Here is a 22278-nt window from a genome sequence, read left to right as displayed (position 1 = left end):
TGCGGCAGGGCGCGGCGACTTGGCCTGTCGGAAGGCCCTTTGGGCTTTGAAGAGCGTTTCGTGCATCATTCAGCCGATGCCCTATCTGATGGGACTGGCACAAACACATTGAACCGGGGGATAGATGGCCGGCAGTGGCAGAGGCGACTCAGACCCCACGAGGTTGAGGGAGATGATTTCTCCTTGTCCCTGCTTGCCGTTGGCAGATGCCGGAACCAGTAGCTTGGAGACCTCGAGACGAATCGGCTATACGATCAGCGGTGCTCGCTATATGGGCCAGGGGTACTCTTCTGCGGGCAAAGAGAGAGAGCGCTGCAGTGTGCAGAAAACAGTGGTAGTTGATATTTGGAGTCGCGTTTCGATATGAAAGCAAACGGAGAGGGGTGGAGGCGAATCGGGTGTGAGGCCGCAAATTGATGAAATGCGACGACGGTTTGCCATGGGAATATTAAGATTGGACCTCGCTCGGCACATGGGAAAGGAGGATGGCGTCAAGCAATGGATGAGATTGCAGTGCGGTTTGCGGATACGGGAGCGATACTTGATGGGAGCCAGTAATCTCGGCGGGTCGGAAGGTAGATTCTAGGTCGCTTGACCTGCACCCTAATCTTGGCATCCTGGTTTTGTCGAGTCGTTTGGTGTGTGCGTGTGTGGTGGGTGTACAGTACTAGGTCAAAAGTCTGGCCACACGTGTAAAGGCGACCAATCAAGCAGCTAGGATCCCACCGTGCGACCCATATTCATAAGGGATTTACACAACATTATCATAATAATCGTACTGTTTAGCCCTGGTTTATGTGAGGCAAGCATCATGTGACCCTTATTGGTGTGGCCAGACTTTTGACATAGTACTGTATTTGGCCAATCTGGCAAGTTTTCAGTGCGAGTGCAAATACCTACCTGCTCTACGGATACTATGTACGGATAGAGGGTGGGAAAAGGGAAGGGGAAGGGGGAAAGGGGAGGGGGTGTGGATAGAGAGAGAGAGAGAGAGGCAAGGGAAGGGTGGAAAGGGAGAGAAGGAGGGAAGGAAGGAAGGAAGGAAGCCCCTGAGAACGAGAAGCAGGAGCCGCCCGCACCAATGGGCTTTGGCTACCAGGCTAGCTAGCCTACCTGTTTGTGATTCTTATTTTTCACCGAGAAGACTTGGCATTCTCACCTTCCAATCGCAGCGCCACGAGATGTGCGATTGGGATCTGGTGGTCTGTGGGCCAATAAGACGACATGGGTCACCTGGTTGTGGGCCCTAATTCCCTAATTGATACGGATTCATTCGTCATTTCCTCGTCCCCATTCATTGCATCTCGTCGAGGTCGAATTCAATGCATTGCCACATTATTCTGTAATTTAAGACCCCACCCCACATAACGGGCCACCCCCCTTAACGGGCCACGTATCAACATTGCCAATTTACCCCTCACTTTACACTGCCAGGAAATAACTAACCTTTTCAAAGCAAAATATCCCAACAACTAAAAATCCAAATAATTCTTTTAAAAATACTAAATATATTATTATACCTAGTTATACCCCTAAAGCGTTATAGTAAGCAATTAATAAAGTCCTTAAAGGTAGTAGCCACTGTAAAGCAGCTAGGCGCTAGGGTATACTAAGGGCTATACTATAGTAGCGCCTTAATAGTACTATATTATAGCAAGAGGCTAAAGTAGACTATTAGAGGCTTAGTACTATATAAAAAAAACGCCTTACTAACTAGGTATTAGCCTAAGAAGCCCTTAGATTTATACTAAGTTATTTATAGGTTAAAGAGATAGCCTAATAGATCCTTAAGGCTAAAGAAGATAACTAGCTATTAGGTAAAAAATAGCTAAATAGATTCTAAAAAAGAAACCTATCTATAAGTACTCTAAGGGCTAAAAAGATTAGCTTTAAGAGGATAAAGTATATTACTAAGGAGAAGATTAAAGAGCTCTTTTACTTACTTATATTACCTATTATTAAGGATATTTCTTAATACCTTAAATAAAATATAGATAAGACTAGGATTACTAAAAGGGAGGCTTAGTAGTCTTTAGTACTAGGTAAGTCTAGTAAATAATCTATATATATTTAAGTTTCTAAAGGCTATACTTAGTTAACTATTCTTAAGTATATCTTTACTAATAGTAAAAGACTACCTCCCTTAGTTATCTTTAAAGAAGTTATAGTATAGTAGTAGTAGTTTTTTCTTAAACTTAAATCCTTTACTTATTAGTAATTTATATTATTAAAGAATAACTAGACTTTTAATAAGATTAGCTTTAACTAGCTAAAGACTATCTTTATCTTAGTAATAGTAGCTAAGGCTAAAAGGCTTAAATCTAAGACTTTCCTTATTATAGATAGCTATAAAAGCTATATATTAGATAACTTTATATAAGAATACTTTTAGTAAAAGATTTACTTACTTTACTTACTACTATATACTAGCTATATTACTTAACCTCTTAATATAGTAGTATTTTTTTTTTTAAAGTAAATATATAAAAGAGAGGCTACCTTTGTATTAGCTAACCTTTATACTACTCTTATTAAGAAGTAGAACTTCTTTTACTATTACTTTAAGGCATCTATAGAAGCCTTTATATCTAAGAATATAAAGGTAGGCTAAATAGTAATAAGGCTATAGCTTATTAATATAGTAAAGCCTCTGCTTAGTAAGTTTATTAACTTTACTTTTAATACTAATATACTAAAGGCACCTAGTTAAAACCCTAGATTCCTAGCTAAGCCTAGTATACCCTAATAGTTTACTGTCTAGACCTTTTAAAGGTTAAAAGACTTAAGGAAGTACTAGAGTCTATAGGACCCTTAAGAGAGGGATAAGGAATAGGATTATAATACTTAGAGGCTCCTGTTTATAAAGGTAGGCAAAAGGCTAAATAATATAAATACTATATTAGTAGAGAACAGCAAGAGGATATAGTCCCTTAAGGCTTAACTCCTTTATACCTAGAAGCAAAAGAAGGGCAAGGTTACCCTAGATCTAAATACTTAATTTACTACTATAAAGTCTATTATTATAGTAAAAGAGAGGGTAAAAAAGGAGGCTATTATAGAGGCAGTAAAAAAGGCAGCAAGAAAGGTAGTTAAAGAGGCTAAAAAAGCACTAATAGAGGCAAAGGCAGCAAAAGCAGCAGCAGAGATAAAGGTCACTTTATAGTGTAACTAATTTTCTATTTAGTATAGGCTACCTATAGTAGTTAATAATGTGTAACTATATACGAAAAATAAGGCAAATTTAATGTGGCCTGTTAAGGGGGGTGGCCTGTTATGTGGGGTGGGGTCTTACCACCCATTCATTACCTACCCAGATGGACTGAGATACCGATCACAGCCACGACCCGACACGCCCACTCCCGAAGGGAAGGGCTCGAGAGCGAATCTTAGCCAGCCCATCCATGCTATCTCGCGCACGCAAGCAAGTTCAGCACTAGCTTGGTTCGACTGCAGCCCGGTCGGTGGCTCTGGAGGACGCTACTTGGCGCCCATCCAACGCTGGTTCCCATCACGAGCGCCGGACTTGGGATGCAAGTCGGTAACAGACGCCGTTACCAGCGCCGTCTCGGCGGGAATGTCAGTGAAAGAGCAGATCGCTCGGTGTCTCGCGTACGCACGCACAGATAAACAGCGGCGTGTATACGTTTAGGCGTCAGCGTTGGCAAGACGAGGAGAATCCCCGACGTCGGCATTGTTGTCTGTCCACTAGGCCGCCTGTTTTTCTTCTTCCCCCTCCTTTTTTTTTTTTTTTTTTTTTTTGTCTTCTTCGTGTTTTCTCACATTGGGACGATAGCATCGTCGCTCGTCCCAGGTCAACAAGCAAGCTCGTAATCACCATCGACACGGCAATTCGAGGAACCAGCCTGCAGCGGACGAGTATTCGTGAGGCAGATGGGGAGTTGCTAGGCTCTTGCCGTCACTGTGCCGTAACGGCGTCTTCCGTACAGCGTCCAAGATTTCGGACGAGGTCGGCGAGTAGGGCAGTACCTACCTAGCGTCTACCTATGCGCTTCGTTGGTATCTAGGCCCCTCTTCTCACAGTGCCACACGCGCCAGGGCACACCTCTCTTCCATCCAGTTCCGGTTCCCTCGACGCTCGAGATTGGGTATCGGACGCGCGACAAAGATGGGATGCAAACGGGCCAAGAACAGACGTCGAGCTGAAGAAGCCATAAAAGATGAGCGTACCCGATGTCCGCATGGGCATCTCCACCGGCACCAGACCAAGCTCCCGGCTGCTTGCTACCGTCGTCGTCGCTGCATGTTCCATGTTGCCGCGTGTGCGCCAAACACGACCAGCACGAGACAAGTCGTAAGTGACGGACAGACAACGAACGCTCCTGTGTACGACAGAGTAGGGAGCACAGTGCGCGACGGACGGATCACGGGGGGGAAAGTCGACAGTTGATTCGTCCCACTTTGTCAACCTCCAACTCGGCTGTATATTCCCATGCACGACGCAGCCTGCAGGTCCCATTTCGGCGCCAAGGTTCTGTCCCAGGCTCCCCTGCCTCTCTCTCTGCTTAGCTTAGCGCTTCTCTCAGAGTTCGGTCGTGCTCTCTCTGTGCTGTAGCTTCCCACTGCATCCTGTCTCTTATCGAGTTGTTCGTCTTTTTTTCGTCTCCCACTTGGCTTCCGCTGTGGCTTTGTCAACCTCTGACGGACGGTTGCGCCAGCGTCGTCGGTGTCGTCGGTGTCGTCGTTGTCGTTGGCGACGACCGGTGGTGCGGGCCGCTGTGGCCGATGACACTGACGACAAGATAAGCCTTAGGTTAGGCAGTAGAAAGCTGGTAGGAAACGTGCTTTTGGGAGGGCACGGAGGGCAGTGCTGCAGGTTATCTGCACGGTGCGGATACATGATACGGTACACCATCGCCCCTCCGAGACGTGGCGGGGTTCTTTCCCATTTGAGAAAGGACCTGAACTGGACCTCCCACGCACGTCAATCATCCCCTGTATACTGCGCAGGTGTACGGGTACGGATACAGAGCTCCTCTCCTCTGTCTGGCCCCTTCCTTGTGTATCCGAACCGATGAATATTCTCCTACCTAACTGTACTGTACCGTCCGTACTGTTTTTCAAAGTGCAGCTACCTAGTGCGCCAATCCCAGCCACGAATGGCAGTCATCTTCTTCAACATGGCAGGCGCCCGCCCCTCCCATTCTCTTTCTACAGGTACGTCTCCTTCCCCTGGGCGGCCAGACCCAATCAATTATCCAATCCTTCATGCCACCGGCGTCCCCGTATCGACTCGTTGCTTTGCTTCCCGGCCAGTCTCTCTTTTTCGGCCACTCTCTGTCTCTCGCTTCCCAGCTCGTAGCCCCCCTCACCTATCCCTGCGCTGGTTGTGCACACTACCACGTACACTACCTATGTACGGATATGTGAGGAAGCAATGCGAGACACAGAGAGACCAACTAGTGTACCTAGTGTAGCTAGCAGAGGGAGGAGCGACTTCTTGTTTTTGCTTGCTCAAACAATCCTGTCTGTCTCTTCCTGTCCGTCCCTATTTTTATTTTTATCCCGTGCCTGTCATCCCACTCCCGTTTCCATGCCTGTGTGCCATTCCCTCATGTCCCATCGCACCCCCCCCTTGCTCTTCCTGTCTACTGCTATGCTCCATACCCGTGTGTAAGATGTGCGATGTAGTATCCCATTCCAATCTCACACCCCTCCCCCCTCTCCCTTGCCCTTGATCCTCTCGTCCCACCCCCGTAGTTATCCTCCCCCCCCAGTCTGTCACTCTTCGCCGTATGGAGAGACTCCTCTGCCTAGGTAGGTCGTTTATCTATGTCTTTCTCTCGCCCACACCGTCTTGCGCATACAGTGGTCCAGACCTTGCCATCTATCATCTGGGACCCGTCTCTCCTAATTACCCTAGCCTCCCGTTCAGAAGCGTGCGCACACTATTCGTACGCCTTGCTCCAGCGGGTCCTCTTTTCCTTCTTCCAGACCTCTTTTACCTCTCCTCCCGCCCTTCCCCTCCAGCTCTTTTTCTTCTCTTCCGTTTTTCCAGCTCACGTCACCAATCTGGATCGCCCGTCTGTCTGTTTTTTCGGTTTTCTCGCGGCAGATATTCCCATCGATAGCTTTCCCGATCACCTGCCGGTCCTATGATCGTGTCACTCGCTCAGAAGCACTCCTAGCTGCTATCTTTAGTACTCGTGTTTTGTTATCTTCTTCCCTATGCCGGCTTTCACTTGAGAACGTCGCCTTTCCTAGCCAGCATACCTTTTGGTATCGTCGAGCTCTCGCCTGAAGTCGCCGCCGCTCGTACATCATCCAAAGGGCACACTCGAGTTCTCAACAGCGACCTCTCATCGACGACTACGTGTATTTTAAACCTCCGCCCCCGATTTCTCCAAGAGCGACCCCCACTCACAACCGTCAAGCTGGACGCCAAACAGCCTGAAGCTTTGTTTCAGACAATGGGAGCTAAGCTGTCCGGTTCGCATCCCGCCTGCAGTATGCGTAATCCACTCGCCAGAATGCTGCTTTTTGCAGTCGTCATCTTGGTCATCATGGCCCTGACCCTTCGGAACGACGCCATCGACGTTCGCGGCCGTATCTTGAAGACGGGAGCCGGCGTCAAGTCGTCCATTGCACACCAGCAGCCCTTGGATGCCGTAAAGTCCCATGGGTCCTCGTCTCTTTCCGACAAGATTCCCGCCGAGCCCGCCCCCTCGTCGACTCACGTCATGAACTGCGAGGTCGACACCGACCACATCAAGACAATCAAGGAAAAGTATGGCCTCGCCGACAAGATCCACTACTTCAAGCGCTACGTCACCTTCAGCCGCAAGCCCATCCAGCGCAAGGGCTACACCCTTTTGGAACAGGACTTCCTCCCCCAGAAGTTCAAGACTGTTGATATCAACAAGTCGTACGCTCCCGAGGAATGCGCCCCTCCTCTGGAAGTTCCCGTTACCCAGTCTCCCTACCCCGCCACAGTGAACGCTTCTGACTTCATGTTCGCCGTCTCCACCACCTACAAACGGTTCAATGACCCCAAGACGAGCCCCATCAAGGAGTGGTCTCACTGGCTTACCGACAGCAACGGCAAGTCCAATGGCGGCAAGCTTCTACTGCTGCTTCTCGACGCCACCGACGCCGAGCTGAAGGATGCCAGCGATAGGCTCAAGAGGATCGGTATCGACGTTGACGTGGCGCACTCTGACCCGACCATGGAGATGGCCGTCCGCTACCTGACTCTCGTCCCCTACCTCTACAACCATCCCGAGCGGAAGACGAGAAAGTGGCTCGTCACTTGCGACGATGACACCTTCTTCCCCAGCATGCACGGTCTCATCGACAAGTTCGCCACGTTTGACCACCTGGACCCCCTTTACATCGGAACCCTCTCCGAAGACGTCAATGCCATTCACCGTCACGGCTCCCAGGCTTTCGGCGGTGCCGGCGTCTTCCTCAGTGTTCCTCTCGCAGCCGCCATCAACCAGCTGTACGAGTCATGCAAGACGGAGCAGAAGGTCAAGGAAGCCAATTCTGGCTGGGGTCCTCAGGGCGATATTCTTCTCCGCAAGTGCATCTACGAAAACACCGAGGTTCGCCTCACCAACTTGTGGGAACTGTGGCAGCTCGACTTGTACGGCGATCCGGCTGGCTTCTACGAGTCTGGCATCAAGCCCTTGAGCTTGCACCACTACAAGGGCGGTGGCTGGCACTTCGCCAAGCCTTTCCAATCCTCAAAGGTTGCCCACGCTTGCGGCGAGGACTGCTCCTACCAACGATTCATCACCGCCGACGATTTCATCATCGCCAACGGCTTCAGCATTGCCCACTACCCGCAAGGCATCGACTTTAACCTCGACCAGATGGAGCGAACCTTCACCCCCGCCCCCGATGACATTGGCTGGAACTTGGACTACATGTTCGGTCCCCAGCGCAGATCTCTGCACAAGACCGGCCGCAAGATCGCCTGGGAGCTCCAAGAGGCCCACGTGCAGGAGGACGGATCAGTGCTCCAGGTCTACACAAGGAGAAAGGACGACGAGCGCTGGGTTGAGGAAGATGGCGAGCCCATGAGCAAGATTGACGGCGTCATCGAGCTTGTCTGGATCCCCTCTACATGAAGCGGGCTCCCCACCGAGCATGACGACACGATACAGGCAGAGTTGGTTTCCGCGACTGCTCGCCTCATGATACGAACGGTCTGATGATTCTGGCTTTGCAAGGGTCGAACAGGAGGGAAAGGCACGATCTGCAGTTCGTCTCTTAACGTTTCGTCCACCCAGGCCAACCCTGGCCTGTTTTGACACAAGCCGGATTTCGGCCGAAATGGCACGGTTCCCGTCTCGGTCCAGGCGTCAGCAGCAAGACAAACCCGGCAACACCGACAGCGACAGCTTGTAATGCCCGGGGCCGCCGCATTCCATCATCACGGACAATACGACAACGCCCCTGGACAGCATCATAATTATAATCCGCTGACCGCGATATATCCTTATATTATCATCAATAACCTCTTCGATTCGACCCACGTTACCGACATTTGTCATACAGCTCCCACTGAGCTTGGGCGTTTGAGAACGATAGGGGGGCTTTGCTATTGAAAGCATTCAGGCAAACGCCACATTCTTTTTTCCCCCTTTTTTTCTTCATATTTTATTCATTTTCCTTTTTACTACCGTGACATTGCACATAGAAACGGATTGCTTGGACGGATCTTGCAATCGGTACATAGACCCGTGAGCTACAGGGCCGGGACGTATGGAGTCAAGGTCAGGACGTTGGATGTCCTTTTTTCGGAAGTCAACCACGAGGTTTGATAGCAGGTGCAAGGAAAGGCAACCGACGGTTCCTTCCAAAGTTTATAGAACTAGTGTACCAACAAATGATATGAAGAAGTTGGAAATACTTCAAAGCAATTTGGGTACACACGGTCCAGTCTCCAAGTCTTTACTTTACTTTACCTCTTAGGATTGCATGTTCAAATACCTAGGATGAACAGATTTGGCCTTGTCATCCAGGCAAAAATCATAGGAGTGACAGGCGGCCACTAGCCTTGAAAGCGCTTCAGCCACGACCCACCCCCACCTGCACGAAGTTAGGTCAAGCCACATTGCGTCCGAGCCCCGCCAACGTCAGTTTGCCTTGGCGCAGCGTTGGGCTGCTTCTTCCACGTTCCGAGAGATGAAGTCATAAGGCTTCCGGCGTAGATCGAAGCTCCTCCAACGCCGCATTTCCAGCACTGCAAGGAGTCTTCGTTCAAGATGAAAACGTGAGTTACCCGCTGTCCCGCTCTCGAGACCCGAACAAAGGTTTGCTGACTGCTATTTCTTGCCATGCCTAGCATATCTAACATTCTGTCGCTGCCCTTTCGCAAATCCACCCACCTGTCGCTCTCATCGACGATACGACAGTACATCAACACCAAATATGACCAGCACCCAGACATGTTCCGTCAGGACCTCGAGGTCATTGACGCCCTGCGACGGGATGCGGTTAACGTGAGGGAGCCGCACCCTAGTGGCATCAAGAAGCTCCAGGCGTACGCGGGGCAGCTGGTGTGGATCGGCGGCAAATTCCCAATTGACGTACGTCTCCACGGCGCTGTCGAAACAATACGGGGTGTTTTTTGTTGTTGTTTTTTTCTCCCTCTAGAATACTGACATGACTGTGCTTGTAGATCGGCGCCGAATTCACGTGGTACCCAGCCCTGGGCTACAACACCGAGCGACCGATGGTGCGGAACAATCTCAAGTACGAACTCATGAACATCCTCTACAACCTCGCCTCCCTATACTCCCAGCTTGCTGTTGCTCAGTCAAGAGGTGGAGAAGGGCTTAAAACCGCCGCTGGATACTTCGCCTCGGCGGCCGGGGTGCTGGACCACATGCGGAAGGAGATATTGCCTGAGCTGCGCATGTCTGACCCTCCCGAGGACATGGACGCCAATACCCTCGAGTCGCTCTCGTACCTGCTACTGGCGCAGTCCCAAGAGTGCTTTTGGCAGAAGGCCGCCATGGACGAGTACAAAGATGCCATCATCGCCCGGCTGGCCGCCCGCGTGTCGGATCTCTACAACTTGGCGGGGGAGGCTGCGATGAAGAGCGAAGCTATTAGCTCGGCTTGGATCCACCACATGAGCGCGAAGCACCATCACTTCGCTGGTGCCGCGCAGTACCGCGCCGCGCGCGACTGCCTTGAGAAGAGGAGATACGGTGAAGAAGTTGCTCGTCTGCAGGACGCTGTTGCCTGCGTCAGCGAGGGTATAAAGGAGAGCAGGGGCGGCTACCTCAACAAGGCTGTGCTTGAGGACCTAAACGGCCTGAAGCGCAAGGTCGAAGAGGACTTGAAGCGGGCCGAAAAGGACAACGACGTGATTTACCTTCGTGAGTATTGATGGACCCCATGGGGGGATTGGGTAAGAGCCTAGACTGACCCGTATTCAAGAGCATGTCCCGCCAAAGTCGGAGCTCAAGACTCTCGACAGAGCCAACATGGCTGTTGCCAGAGTGCCTCCACAGGTGGCCAATCCTTTCGATTACCTCGGAGAGCAGGCCGAGTTCGGCCCTGCACTCTTCACTAAACTCGTCCCGTTCTCTGTCCACGCCGCAATCACCATCTACGAGCAACTTCGCGATCGGATAGTCAACGAGAACATTATCGGACAGATGGAGACGCAAACTGAGAAGCTGCATGCCATGCTGAGCTCCATCAACCTACCAGGCTCGCTGCAGGCTCTAGAGAAGCCGCTGGGCTTGCCCCACAGCTTGGTGCATCATGCGGAGGAGATACGACAAGCGGACGCCATCGGCCGAATCCAACGAGCGTTCTCAGATATCGACAAATTGCGGACTGCCGATCTTGCGGTCTTCAACGAAGGCAAGGCGATCCTTGCTGCGGAAGAGGAAGAAGACAACCGAATGAGACGCAAGTACGGCACTGATCGGTGGTCAAGGCCTGACAGTCGAAGCGACCCTCAGGGAAGCCGGTTCTGGGCCCAGGTGGCAGAGATTGAGGGCTACTTTGCGAGCAGTACGAGCAGCGATGCTGTCGTGAGGGACAAATACAGGGAGGTTCAAGACATGCTCGAGATGCTCTCTGGTTCGGATCGGGCGATCATGGACTATGTGCCTTCCTCCAGGCGGATGGACATCCCAGAGCCCCTGAAGCCGGTGATAGGAAGGCTTCGCGGAGCTTACAACGATGTCCTCCGGCTCGAGTCCAAGAGGAGAAAGAAGGTGGACGCGCTGCGAGAAAAGGCCAGGACGGACGACATCAAGCCGGATATCCTCAAGGAAGCAGCACGTCTCGAGAGGACGTACCCGACGACGGCTATCGTCCCGGCGCACTTTGAGGACTTCTTTGAGAAGCGTCTCGACAAGCTGTACGACGCTGAGATTGAGGCCGTCGCCAAGGAAGAGGATGAACAAGAGCGACTGATGTCGGAAGTGCAGAGAGTCAACCGTGAGTTTGAGAGTCAGAAGAAGAACCTGTCGAGTGGCAGCCGTGAGCGCGAGCAGGCGCTGCAGAGGCTCGACAACGCCTACTACAAGTACAAGGAGATCGTCAACAACGTTGATGTCGGGCGGAAGTTCTACAACGACTTGAGCAAGGTGGTGGGCCCGAATTTCCGGGATCCGGTCAAGGCATGGGCTGCGGAGCGGCGGATAGACGCCAAGAGCCTCGAAGAGTACGTCAAAGTTGAATCTCGACGGAACCCCTTTACTGACCATGTGCTAGAGAGATCAACATGCCCCCACTCGGTTCCCTCAACATCAACAGATCACCGGTCCACTCTCCGACTGGCTCAAACTACGACCCGCGGGCTCAGTCCTACTTCAACGCGAGCGTAGTCCCCGGCACCGCACCGCAACAGCAGCAGCAACAACAACAACAGCAACAGCAAGGCTCTGCTCGACACTCACCGGCAGAGGCTCACATCCAATCATGGGCCGGCTCGACTGTTGAGCCGCAGCACCCGAGACCTGCCGCCGCCATGGCAGGCATGTGGCAGCCCGACATGGGCATCAAGTTCGGGGGTCAACCCGGCGGCGCACCGGTTCCGGCACCGGCATCAGCCAACGGACAGCCGCCGACGCAGAACACGGCGAACCAGCCGCCGCCGCCGCCGCAGCAGCAGCAGCAGCCGCAAGGGGGCACTTGGAACCCCGGCTCCGGGATCAAGTTCGGATAGGACACGACACGGTTCCCGCCTCCCAGGGGAAAGAGGCAGTAAGGTTGTCCGTTGGTGTATTTGGTCTTCCGGCGAGGGGAGGCGAGCGATCGGGTTCGGCGTTGCTGAGGGGGTTTGTGTCGTCTCGCTCAATATATCATAGCTCCGTCACAAAGCACGCTTTGCTTCATTGGGTGGGTGGTGAATTGCAAAAATAACTAGACAGACCCCGTTACCTTTGCGGGATCGAGACGGTAAAAGGACTTGGTGTTTACAGAGCAATGGCTCCTTGGGTATTTTTCATTAAAGGGGCTAGATTCCTCGAAGATGTTTCGTTATAGCCTAGATCCCGACAACCAATATTGCACTCTATCCGCGCCACGACCACGTCTGAAACCCTTGCCGCGTGTTCGCTGTTGTTTCGGATGGTGTGTGTCTACATACTGCCGACCTGTGCAGCCCATGGTGCCAGAACATATGACCGTTGGAAAAACAAAATGTCTTCTTCGGGTTGGCCTATGTGGGACGACGTTCCGAGGTTGGGTACTACGTATTTGCGTTGAAGTATCGAGCATGATGCTTGTACTGTGTTTTTGTATCGACTGTGTTACTACCATTGTGTATTGTGTGCCTGTGCGAGCCGAAGAGGGACCTACCTGTGTTCCGAGGGTGTGAATGCAAACCACCCTCTTCCCCACAACTCGGAAGCCCGATATAAGCAACTTCAGCTTCACCGACCATACCCGTTGGAAAACTCGGGATTCCGTCCGCTCTCCATATATAAGCCAATGGCTCCCGCCTTCTTCCTTCGTTAACCGCCTTGTTGCTATTTGTAGCGTCATCATGCTTAACGTCCTATAAGGCGTGGCTAAGCCTAGGGGAGGCTGCCTGTCAGGCCTCCTCTCGCCTTCGCGCCCCCCCTTCTCTCTTTAAGCCTACTCATTTCATCCTTTACTTTCCGTAAGAGGCATTCAAAGGCAGCCATGTGCTCTTCAATTTTTCTCCAACGTTACTTATCTACAGTCGCACACCCACAGGCAAGCTTTTTGCTCCTGTATTGTCTTCGTTATAGCACATCTGTTATCCAATCTTGGCGATGCTTTTGTCTGTGACTTAAGACCTGAGGATGGGTACAAACGACTTATATGAGGTGTTTTGCAGGGAGTTCGCTATGCCTTACAAGGAAACAGAGGCTGTGACTAAGAAGTGGTGGAAAGGAAAAGTTCAACCGGCGGCGACCTGACGAGTTGCTACTGCGCTGTAGCCTAACGTACTGATAGTATTATAGAATAAGGTTAGGCGGCTTTGCGGTAAGCCATGGTAAACGACAAGGGTGTGGTCAAGGTACCAGCAATGTTAGTCGCCTGCAGCTCGAGGGGACCAGTAGCTAAGCTGGAAGATGAGAACATCCTCGCGCACAGTTCTCTAGTCCCGCACGCAAAGTGGGGGAGGACTTTGACGGGTTTGTGGCCTGTGGGCGAGGGTTAGTGGTCACCCAGGAACAGTCAAAGTAAATCGGGACCCTTTGGGCGGCGCCATTTCAGACTGGGTGTCTAGATGGTTGTCTGGCTGATGGTCCCTTGGACTTAATGATCGGAGGTAGAGAGGACCAGAGAGTCGCATGTCTACTTGGAAAGCCAGGGTGCCAATGGGACTGGATGTAAGTAAGTCAAGGAGACCTTTAGAAGACAGATAAAGGAGACGAGGGCTCATCGGTAACAGGTTCTATCCAAGCATCTTGTATCTCATAACGCAACGCAGCTGTATTGAGCATCCAAGAAAATCTTGCATCTTACAGCACATTTGCACTGTAGCTACGTACCTACGCAAAGACGGACACACAGAAGGGGACAAAGTACCTACGACCTAGGTATGCATTGGAGATAACAAACAGAGGTTCCACCTGTTCTTTCCAATCATTGATAGTCAGAAGCACGTGTACATAATGCATCGACTTTCAACCTAGCCTACCAAGGTAGCCAGGTGTATATCAAACGTTGCTAGCTTAATTCCTGTCATCAACCTATCGTCAGTTCTTGGGAACGTTTTAGTACAATACATGGCCTTAGACATTAGGGGGTGTGTCAAAGTGGCAATGTACTTTGTATAACGAGACAAAGTACGGACACATAGGTGCCTTTGCATAGGTAAATAGATGTAACAAACAGAAGCCGTTGAGTGCCAGCGTTTGTCGTTGGCAAGTGCTGGGGGGTACCTTGGTTCTCAGGAAGGTTCTTTGGCAGGCAGTAGTGGGTCACGCGGGAAGCTACCCCACCAAGGCACCTGCAGGCTAGCTAGGTACGTACATACCGGTAGGCACTCAACCAACAGCCGCTTCCCTGGGAAGGTGCCAACCTTACTTACGACTTTCGCGCCTTCAACTTTTTCTTCTTAAACCTCTTCGTCCTCTTCCTCTTCCTCTTCATCCTCTTCATCCTCTTCATCCTCTTCATTCTCTTCATTCTCTTCATTCTCTTCATTCTCTTCATTCTCTTCATTCTCTTCATTCTCTTCCTCACTCATACTCAATCTTTCCTCGTCCATCACCGGATAGGTAAGTGACGAGAAATGGTCCCCAGAAACTTAAGACTTCAGACTAATTTCTTCTCACTTAGTCTCATCAAACATGTCCAGCCCGTCGAACCCAGTCGCCGGGAACGTCAACACGGCCAAAATCAACAGGTCGTTCAACCTACTGCGAGAGTTCTACACTCTCGTAGACACTCATAGTCCGACAGTTCTAGACGAAGCAGCACTCGAGGTCTTTTTGACCTCCAACAAAGTGTGCTCCCCACCTCGCGCAGGCTCGTCAGAATATATTGACGAGCACAACACAAGAATGGCTCTCATTACTGAGGTGCAAGCTGCCCTGGAGGCCCTGGATTGTCCAGGGTTGGCCCTAGCCTCTTTGTGGGTTGGGCTTTGGACAATGCCTACCAGTCGACTAGTGCAGTTGCTCAGAGACTTGCGCGATCCATCTACAGAGAGTGTTGTAACGGTTCAGCTGTACAAGATTAATAATGCCTTTCCGAAATTGCTGCATATTTGTAAGTCCCCTTGCTCTTCATCCGATGGATGGCTCCAGATCAAGCTGACATCTCTGCAGTTCGTGGATTGGGTTCTAGAAACGAGGAAGATAGTGAAGATCGCTATCGGCGACGAAACACAAATGAGTCTGTCTCCGTAAGTACTAAACCTCACTATCACTTTTATTCTGTCTTAACGTGGGCTGGTTTACAGGCAGCCGACCGGGATGGAAAACGATGCGTAGTCACAGGCGCCCCATACCCCCAAGTGTGCCATATCTTCCCGTTCGCGTCGTTGAAGCATCGGTTTCAAACGGGTGACTTTCTGCAAGATATGGCACTCTTCTGGGGACAGGATCGGATTAGCACACTTACCAAGAAGCTGTGTGGGCGTCATGCCCCTGGGGCCACTAACATGAATCTTGTTGACACATGTGCAAACATGATATCGTTGAGCCCACAGCTACACGACTGGTGGGGTCGGGGACTCTTTGCCTTTGAGCCGATGGGTGAAGCCAGGCTTTCTGAGAGCCCGTCCAACACTGGCGCCGCTATCCAACCCACTCCCATCGGTTCCCCCTCCACCAGAACCACCCCTACCAGAGCTGCCAAAGTTGCCAAGAATACCAAGCCACCACAGGAATGGTCTATTCAACTACGCTTTCATTGGTTGAGAGATACCAATATCCCGACTCTGAAGTCGCCGGTCAACCTTTCAGCAGACCCTATCGCCATGCTCGAGACGCCGGATCCCAACCGTCATCTGGCAGCTGTCAATCTGGCAACCTGGCGGCCCGTTGAGAATGGTCAGCTCTTCACCATCACAGCTCAAGATCCTAACGCATTACCCGACTACGACATCCTGCTCTTGCAGTGGGATGTGCTAAGAATGTGGCGTCTTGCCGGCGGCGCTGACCCTGCGATATACTCCCTCGATGACGATGACGACGATTACGACGACAATGATATTGCTGTCCTTGGCGGGAAGACCACTCAAGACAATCGAACGCAAACGGTTGACCAAGGAGATATCCCCCGGAGGCAAATCCAACATTCGTCCGAAACAACCGCCCACAGCAGTCAGAATCCGTTCGATCATCCGTTCGATCCTCGTGGCGGTTCCGTCCGGAGACGAATCCAACATTCGTCCGAAACAACCGCCGACAGCAGTCAGAATCCGTTCGATACTCGTGGCGGTTCCGTTCGGAGACGAATCCAACATTCGTCCGAAACAACCGCCGACAGCAGTCAGAATCCGTTCGATCCTCGTGGCGGTTCCGCCCGGAGACGAATGCAACATTCGTCCGAAACAACCGCCGACAGCAGTCAGGATCCGTTCGATCATCCGTTCGATCCTCGTGGCGGTTCCGCCCGGAGACGAATGCAACATTCGTCCGAAACAACCGCCGACAGTAATCAGGATCCGTTTGATCCTCGTGGCGATTTCGACGGTGATAAGCCGGATGCAACCCCGCGTACCAACCAGGGAGGTCTTTCCTAGGTGGCAAACAACCCAGTGGAACGCGTGACGCAGATGAAGGTCAGTTTCCATGAGCCCAAAGAAACAGACTCGACGAAGCCAAAAGGGAGTTCGGACCCGAACGAAGGCGGCAAAACCTTGTCTCTGAGGAAGCGGATTAGCTCCCTCAACCTGAAGGGAACAATCCGAAAGTCATGGGGCCTTATCAAAGGTCAGACCAAAAACCAGACTGACATTCGGAACATGTTTGGCAACCCACCTGACCAGAATGTGGGCTCGGCGGGTCCCAGTTCCTGAAGCAGAGAGTCTAGGAGACGCACGAGAGGAGGGTTTTCGCAAGGGAGATCATTAGCGGCAGAAAGGACTAGCAGAAGGCAGCAGGTTGTCGTTGTTTTTGTTAATTGACTTGATTTCGTTCTATGATGGACCGTCGTTTGCATCTCTTCTGTGTACTAACCAGGTACGATCATACAGAACGAATCGCTCCTCGTCTCTTTCTCCCGTCTAAGTACGATGGGATGTAATGTAATTGTACACGACGCCGGGAATCTCCGACTATCAGAAACTCCTTGACGTACGATCATGCGTCTAGACATGGACAAAAAGGGGGAACCAGAAATGGCCATCCTAAATCTTGAAATTGACTCAACCAGTCACGGGAACCGGGTTGGCAACAATAACCCCCCCTCCCCTTCCTTTTTGTCGGACTTGGATTAGGGTCTTCTGGTTCCGTCCTGAGTGCCAATCTCTCTCACAAGCGGAGACTGGAGTAACATTTGCCCAACGACGTAGCCTTAACGACGGCGTCAGAGGCGTTGGTAAATGAAGTTCCTTGAACAAAAGATGCTTCATCTCTTGAACTTTACACAGCCCTTCCCTCCTGGGCGCCACTTTTTGGTATCTTTTTGGCACGTCGTTATAGCCCACGCTCCATCCACAACGATATAAACGGAAACCCCCCAAAGCTCCAAACCGTTGAAAATACCCGACTACAGAATTCGATTATACAACAGACAAAACCAATGCATTGCAGGACTCACTGGCCGATGGTCATGTTCCTCTCCTTCCACCACTCATATAACGGGGGCACGGCCGAGCACAGCATGTTGACCGGCGTGTCGAGGAGGAACCGTTCAATCTCCTCCGGCACCATGCCCTCGACCGTGTCCAACCGGTAAATGTCTATGCCGTAATCGTGCAGCATGTTCGAGAGCCTCTGCGATATGTCTGGCATCCGGAGAAAGTAGAAGCTTCTCTCCAGCAGCCCGGTGCCCGACATGTCGTTCTTGATTTGCTGCGTACTCGCTTCCACTGCAAAAAGAAAGAAAAGAAGGGTGGTCAGCAAAAAAAAAGAAAAAAAGAAAAGGTTAGATAGCCCACGGTTTGCGAGTCAATATATACACAAAACAAGGGAGAGAAAAGAAAGAAAAAAAGAAGAAGAGCTGCACTTACACACGCTGTACTTGCCCATCTCCATCTCCGTCTCTAGGACGCGGTATTTCCTAAACAAGGGGTCAGTCGTCTCGAGCTTCCTCGAGTGGACGTGCAGGTTGTACAGGTTGACCTCAAAGGGCCCGCCATGCGCGGCCCAGACGGCCCAGAAATCCTGGCCGTGGGCGGCCTCGACGTGCCAGACGAGGTCGTCAAGGACGGCCTTCTCAACCATCCACTGCTGGCTCTCGAGGTTCCAAAAGTCCGGGCCGAACGTGTCGTCCGCCAGGCGTAGCACGCCCGCCGCGTCCCTCATGATGGCCCGCATCGAGTCGCGGTTCGCGAGCCTCGACCGCCACACGGTTGGAGCCCGGGCGTATACGCCAAACGCGCGGCGCGCGCTAAACGGCTGCACGACGATGGACTCGGAGTCGACCCACAGCGCCCAGTCGTACTCAAGCGCCGCCGCCGCCGCCAGCTTCTTGATCGTCTGGTACTAGTACTTGCCGCGCTCCCGGAGCAGCGCTGACGTGTCGTCGGCCGTAATATTTCCGCCTGTCAGCGTGTAGAACACAGGCAGGAGTATATTAAAGAGGTTAACAATTTCAATGTTTAGCCTTAGTCCGTCTACGTTCCCCGGAGGCACAGGGAAGATGCTGAACCTCTCCCTGCAAGGCGCCAGGTCGTCCAACGCGGAGCAGAAGAGCTCATGCTCAGACAAGTCGGACACGATCACATGGATGTTGATCTCCCTGTAGTCGGTGCAGAGGCACATGAAGGATTGGAGAAACTCGATGGCGAGCGGTATGTCTGCCGTCTTGGCATTCCCGGCTATTAGTCGACGACGATTCTCATCGATAGTTGGGCCGGGAGGAGGGAAGGCCTACATAGGTTGGCAATATGAAGGAATACTTGAGCCCGCTGAGATACGGCTCGTTCTGCGTCGACGAACTTGCGCCATTGCTGGGGCCGTTTGGGTTCGTGAGCGTGTCGGCGACGCTTCCGAACAGGGGGGGACGTGTAAACGTCGGAGTGCAGCCACACGCTATAGCCGAGAGCTCTCATGAGAAGAAGGATGCAAGTGAGGCAGCTCAGGTAGATGACGCGTGCCTCTCTCGGGCGCATCGGAATGCCCTTGGACAACTTCATCGTCGGTACTGAGACTGCGGAGCCCTGGGATCCTTGGCGTCCGCGACCCGACGAGCAGGCAACGGGCCCGACCCAAGGGCTCTATAAAAGCCTGGAGAGTCGATGCGTCCCTCATGGAGAGCCACGAGGGAAACAGACACACGGGGGCGGATAAGACGGCGGGAAGAAAGGGAAGGCTGATGGCTTAGCGGCAACAGATCAATAGATTATCGCGACTGTCTCAGCGGCGTACATGCTCTGTTTCATATAACCAGTCGGCTCAGCTCGAAGGCTTGTCTAAGATTCCGGTACTGAAATCTAGCGTTGTCTTTGCAATGCGGGGTTACGCTAGACCTGCATCTAGAAATTCTAAGTTGTCTTGGGTTCTGAAGGGTGTTATCTTGCCCCCACGAGTCCGGTGTTGGCAACCTATACACACACGCCATACGAAAGCTCGTAATATACTAGGGCTCATGGTTCTGTTTACCCTGTTTCATAAGATGTAGTTATATAGACGTATAATTATATGAGACGGAACAAAAGTCTTGTTCTTGGTTCACAACTTACATGACTTCAACCCTTACATTATAGCGTCCCGTCACGTCTGCAGTCTTCTGCGAGTTGTGGTTTCCTCCTGAGACTAGGTATACGCCAGACGAAAGGATTGTTCCCCGACGATGCAAGATCAGTAGCGGGTTCTGCCCATTACAGCGTCAGACGATCGCCTCATAGTCCCCCCGCCCCCTCCTTCGTTCTGAGGCCCACAAAGGGCAGGATCCAAAGACTCCTTTTTTTTTTTTTTTACACCTCGTCCCCGCGCGTCCCGGTCCGTTGGCCGGCAGGGCTCTTCTGCTCCAAGTACCGCTCCTCCACCGGGACGCTCGCGTACGCGTCGCGGCCGCCGGCCCTCTGGTACCAGTACGCGACGACGGCGTAGAGGCACTTGTTGGCGCGGCCCCAGTCGTTGGGCTTGTACTTTTCAATGTACGCCTCGAAGCTGTCGCGGAAGGGCACGTCGTCGCACACGTGGAAGCGGCAGACGGACGTGTGCCCGTTGGCGTCCAGCTCGACGTGGGGCTGGCAGGCGTAGGCGCTCTCGAACGTGGGGAAGGGCGGCTCCGCGGCCCACGCGTAGCCGACGTAGTCCTCGGAGCCGGTGCCGAACGTGGACGGGAACCGCTCGCCGTCGACGAAGAACTTCTCGTCGCCCTCCCCCCACCACCAGTCGACGGACTTGCGCCCTCCGACGCCGTACCACCAGTCGTCCGCCGGCACCTCGGGCTCCTCCCAGCGGTTCCAGACGTGCATCTGCACACCGCAGAACCGGCCCGGCCCGCTGCCGCCCCCCAGCATCAGGAGGGGCCAGTCGATGCCGCGGCCCTCCCGGGCGGGCTTCTCGAGGAACGCGTCCCGGTGCCACTTGGCGTGGAACCGCAGCATGTCCGCGGCCGGCTTCTCTAGCGGGCGGTGGCAGACGGCGAACAGGAGCCTCCGCTCCTCCTCGCCGTCGTTGCCCACCTTGATCGCGGCGCGCTCGGAGAAGGGCATGAACCAGTGGCTGTAGAAGCCGCCGCCGTCGGTCGACCCTTGCGGGAGGGCCCGATACGTCTGGATTCCGGGGACGCTGCCGAAGAAGTCGCCGAGCGGTGCCCAGACGCTCGGCGACTCGTCGTTGTCCCAAGTGACCTGGAAGACGAGCTCTCGCAGGACTTGGGCCGTCCGCTGGGGGTCCTCGGGCATATCCAGCGGCACGACGCGTATGCCGGTGATGGCCCGGTTCCCCGTGATCTCTCTTACGTCCTGGACCTTCCCAGGAGGCACGGTGACCGTGAGCGTCTCCAGCGTGTCGCCCTTGGCCCGGGGCAGCGCGGACCAGCCGCGCCGGCTCAGCTTGCGGTCGGCCGCGGCCAGGGCCAGGCACGCTTCCCGGTCAAAGGTGCCGTCAAAGCACGGCAGCTGCGTACCCTCTGGGAACGACGTGTACGTGAAGTGGTAGTAGGCCCCCCAGCCGGGCCCGAGGCGGATCTTTGCGTACTTGTTGTACGGGATGGGGATGAAGCTGTTGCGGCCGCGCGACAGCGTCGGCGCGATGGAGGGGAAGTTGCACGGCATGTCCTGGAAGCGGTCGAAGAAGTCCCGAAAGGGCAAGTCGACGGCCGGCTCGGCGTCCTGCTCGTCGTCGTCGATGAAGACCTGGATGCGGCCGACGCCGGGCATGGCGGACCAGCTGCGCCAGATGACGCCGGGCCCGCGCTGCTCAAAGGCGACGACCCACTGGCCCTCCTCCCGGATGACGCCGCCGCCGTCGTCGTTGGCGTCCCAGTCAATGTAGCGGTCCGTCTCGGGGTCGTAGCGAGACCGCCGGTCGTAGCTCGACATGCAACCGCCGCGCTCCCCCGGGGCTGGCGGCTCGGCTAGGCGCTCGAGGTCGTAGAGCCGGCGGACGATGTCGGGGTAGGTGAGCTGCATTGTGAACTTGGACTCTTGGGGTTTTGGAGGGCGGCCCGGATTGTGATGATGCGACCCTTTTCTAAACCACTTGTCTTATAATACAAGGTCGGTGTCAGGCTGCATACAAAGGCGTGAATGCCTAAGTTGAAGCTCGTGCCGCCTGCGTCCATCAATGTTGAGCTGCACCTTTGATTCGCTAACTGTCGGGAGAGGTTGCATTAGGTACGTCCTCCTGAACTTTAATCGGAAAGTGTACCTAAGTGTATATGCGCACTGGGTGGCAGCCTCATTGGATGCGTAAGACAAGTCTCAGAGCCTCCCTCGTGGGGCTGAAAGAAGAGCTTTGGTGAGCGAGGGGAGGGAGGCAATGAGATTGGTCTCTCACAGGGTCTCTAACCCGAGGAAAGCCACGTTGCCCAAGTTGAGATTTGCCATGTATCTCCCTAATCGGCGAGACAGCGAAGGGCTAGCGGTATTTGATCAGCTACGAGCTACGGCGAGAAACACAATGCCCGGCCCCCCCCCCCGCCTCAGGTGCCATGAGGACGACGCACGAGGTGGGCTTAGATATCGAAGAGGGCGTGGGGAGTTCACTTATTACAGAAGCACAGTCTCTTATCAAT

At 53.1% G+C, this 22278-nt stretch overlaps 7 protein-coding genes across 7 annotated transcripts; 4 read left to right on the top strand and 3 right to left on the bottom strand.

The window, feature by feature from the left end:
• Positions 1–3844: 3844 nt before the first annotated feature.
• Positions 3845–4824, bottom strand: LY79DRAFT_662789 (uncharacterized protein). Its single transcript, XM_060562825.1, has one exon. The coding sequence runs from the start codon at positions 4475–4477 to the stop codon at positions 4022–4024; it is 456 nt and encodes a 151-aa protein (XP_060409061.1). The 5' UTR covers positions 4478–4824; the 3' UTR covers positions 3845–4021.
• A 770-nt stretch (positions 4825–5594) lies between these two features.
• On the top strand, positions 5595–6259 carry LY79DRAFT_411494 (uncharacterized protein). The gene has a single exon (XM_060553101.1). The coding sequence runs from the start codon at positions 5754–5756 to the stop codon at positions 6087–6089; it is 336 nt and encodes a 111-aa protein (XP_060409060.1). The 5' UTR covers positions 5595–5753; the 3' UTR covers positions 6090–6259.
• A 262-nt stretch (positions 6260–6521) lies between these two features.
• LY79DRAFT_593921 (uncharacterized protein) lies at positions 6522–8090 on the top strand (the record flags this gene model as incomplete). Its single annotated transcript, XM_060561623.1, has 1 exon — positions 6522–8090. One exon carries the CDS (start codon positions 6522–6524, stop codon positions 8088–8090), a length of 1569 nt encoding a protein of 522 aa, XP_060409059.1.
• A 1036-nt stretch (positions 8091–9126) lies between these two features.
• On the top strand, positions 9127–12313 carry LY79DRAFT_411482 (BRO1-like domain-containing protein). Its single transcript, XM_060553100.1, has 5 exons — positions 9127–9238; positions 9311–9554; positions 9647–10352; positions 10414–11656; positions 11707–12313. Exons 1-5 carry the CDS (start codon positions 9231–9233, stop codon positions 12158–12160), a joined length of 2655 nt encoding a protein of 884 aa, XP_060409058.1. The 5' UTR covers positions 9127–9230; the 3' UTR covers positions 12161–12313.
• A 2200-nt stretch (positions 12314–14513) lies between these two features.
• Positions 14514–16762, top strand: LY79DRAFT_411433 (uncharacterized protein). Its single transcript, XM_060553099.1, has 4 exons — positions 14514–14693; positions 14755–15186; positions 15246–15322; positions 15380–16762. Exons 2-4 carry the CDS (start codon positions 14766–14768, stop codon positions 16664–16666), a joined length of 1785 nt encoding a protein of 594 aa, XP_060409057.1. The 5' UTR covers positions 14514–14693; positions 14755–14765; the 3' UTR covers positions 16667–16762.
• A 919-nt stretch (positions 16763–17681) lies between these two features.
• Positions 17682–19225, bottom strand: LY79DRAFT_673625 (uncharacterized protein; the record flags this gene model as incomplete). The annotated part of the gene is made up of 4 exons (XM_060564200.1): positions 17682–17956; positions 18098–18572; positions 18708–18959; positions 19007–19225. 4 exons carry the CDS (start codon positions 19223–19225, stop codon positions 17682–17684), a joined length of 1221 nt encoding a protein of 406 aa, XP_060409056.1.
• Positions 19226–19543: 318 nt separating this feature from the next.
• Positions 19544–21861, bottom strand: LY79DRAFT_568524 (uncharacterized protein). Its single transcript, XM_060558972.1, has one exon. It carries the CDS (start codon positions 21671–21673, stop codon positions 20006–20008), a length of 1668 nt encoding a protein of 555 aa, XP_060409055.1. The 5' UTR covers positions 21674–21861; the 3' UTR covers positions 19544–20005.
• Positions 21862–22278: the final 417 nt, after the last annotated feature.

Source organism: Colletotrichum navitas (genome assembly GCF_030913465.1).
Source record: "Colletotrichum navitas strain CBS 125086 chromosome Unknown LY79scaffold_92, whole genome shotgun sequence".
Lineage (NCBI taxonomy): Eukaryota > Fungi > Ascomycota > Sordariomycetes > Glomerellales > Glomerellaceae > Colletotrichum > Colletotrichum navitas.
The sequence above is the reverse complement of the archived record's forward strand: the minus strand, read 5'-3'. Positions and strand labels throughout refer to the sequence as shown.

Excerpts from the sequence above, each read along its gene's own strand:
- LY79DRAFT_662789 (XM_060562825.1), bottom strand. The coding sequence starts at position 4,477 with ATGGGACCTGCAGGCTGCGTCGTGCATGGGAATATACAGCCGAGTTGG.
- LY79DRAFT_411494 (XM_060553101.1), top strand. The coding sequence starts at position 5,754 with ATGGAGAGACTCCTCTGCCTAGGTAGGTCGTTTATCTATGTCTTTCTC.
- LY79DRAFT_411482 (XM_060553100.1), top strand. Across the intron at positions 9,555-9,646 it reads GCGGCAAATTCCCAATTGAC|ATCGGCGCCGAATTCACGTG; the intron begins GTACGTCTCCAC and ends CTGTGCTTGTAG. Across the intron at positions 10,353-10,413 it reads CAACGACGTGATTTACCTTC|AGCATGTCCCGCCAAAGTCG; the intron begins GTGAGTATTGAT and ends CCCGTATTCAAG.
- LY79DRAFT_411433 (XM_060553099.1), top strand. The coding sequence starts at position 14,766 with ATGTCCAGCCCGTCGAACCCAGTCGCCGGGAACGTCAACACGGCCAAA. Across the intron at positions 15,187-15,245 it reads TCCGAAATTGCTGCATATTT|TTCGTGGATTGGGTTCTAGA; the intron begins GTAAGTCCCCTT and ends ACATCTCTGCAG. Across the intron at positions 15,323-15,379 it reads ACACAAATGAGTCTGTCTCC|GCAGCCGACCGGGATGGAAA; the intron begins GTAAGTACTAAA and ends GCTGGTTTACAG.
- LY79DRAFT_568524 (XM_060558972.1), bottom strand. The coding sequence starts at position 21,673 with ATGCAGCTCACCTACCCCGACATCGTCCGCCGGCTCTACGACCTCGAG.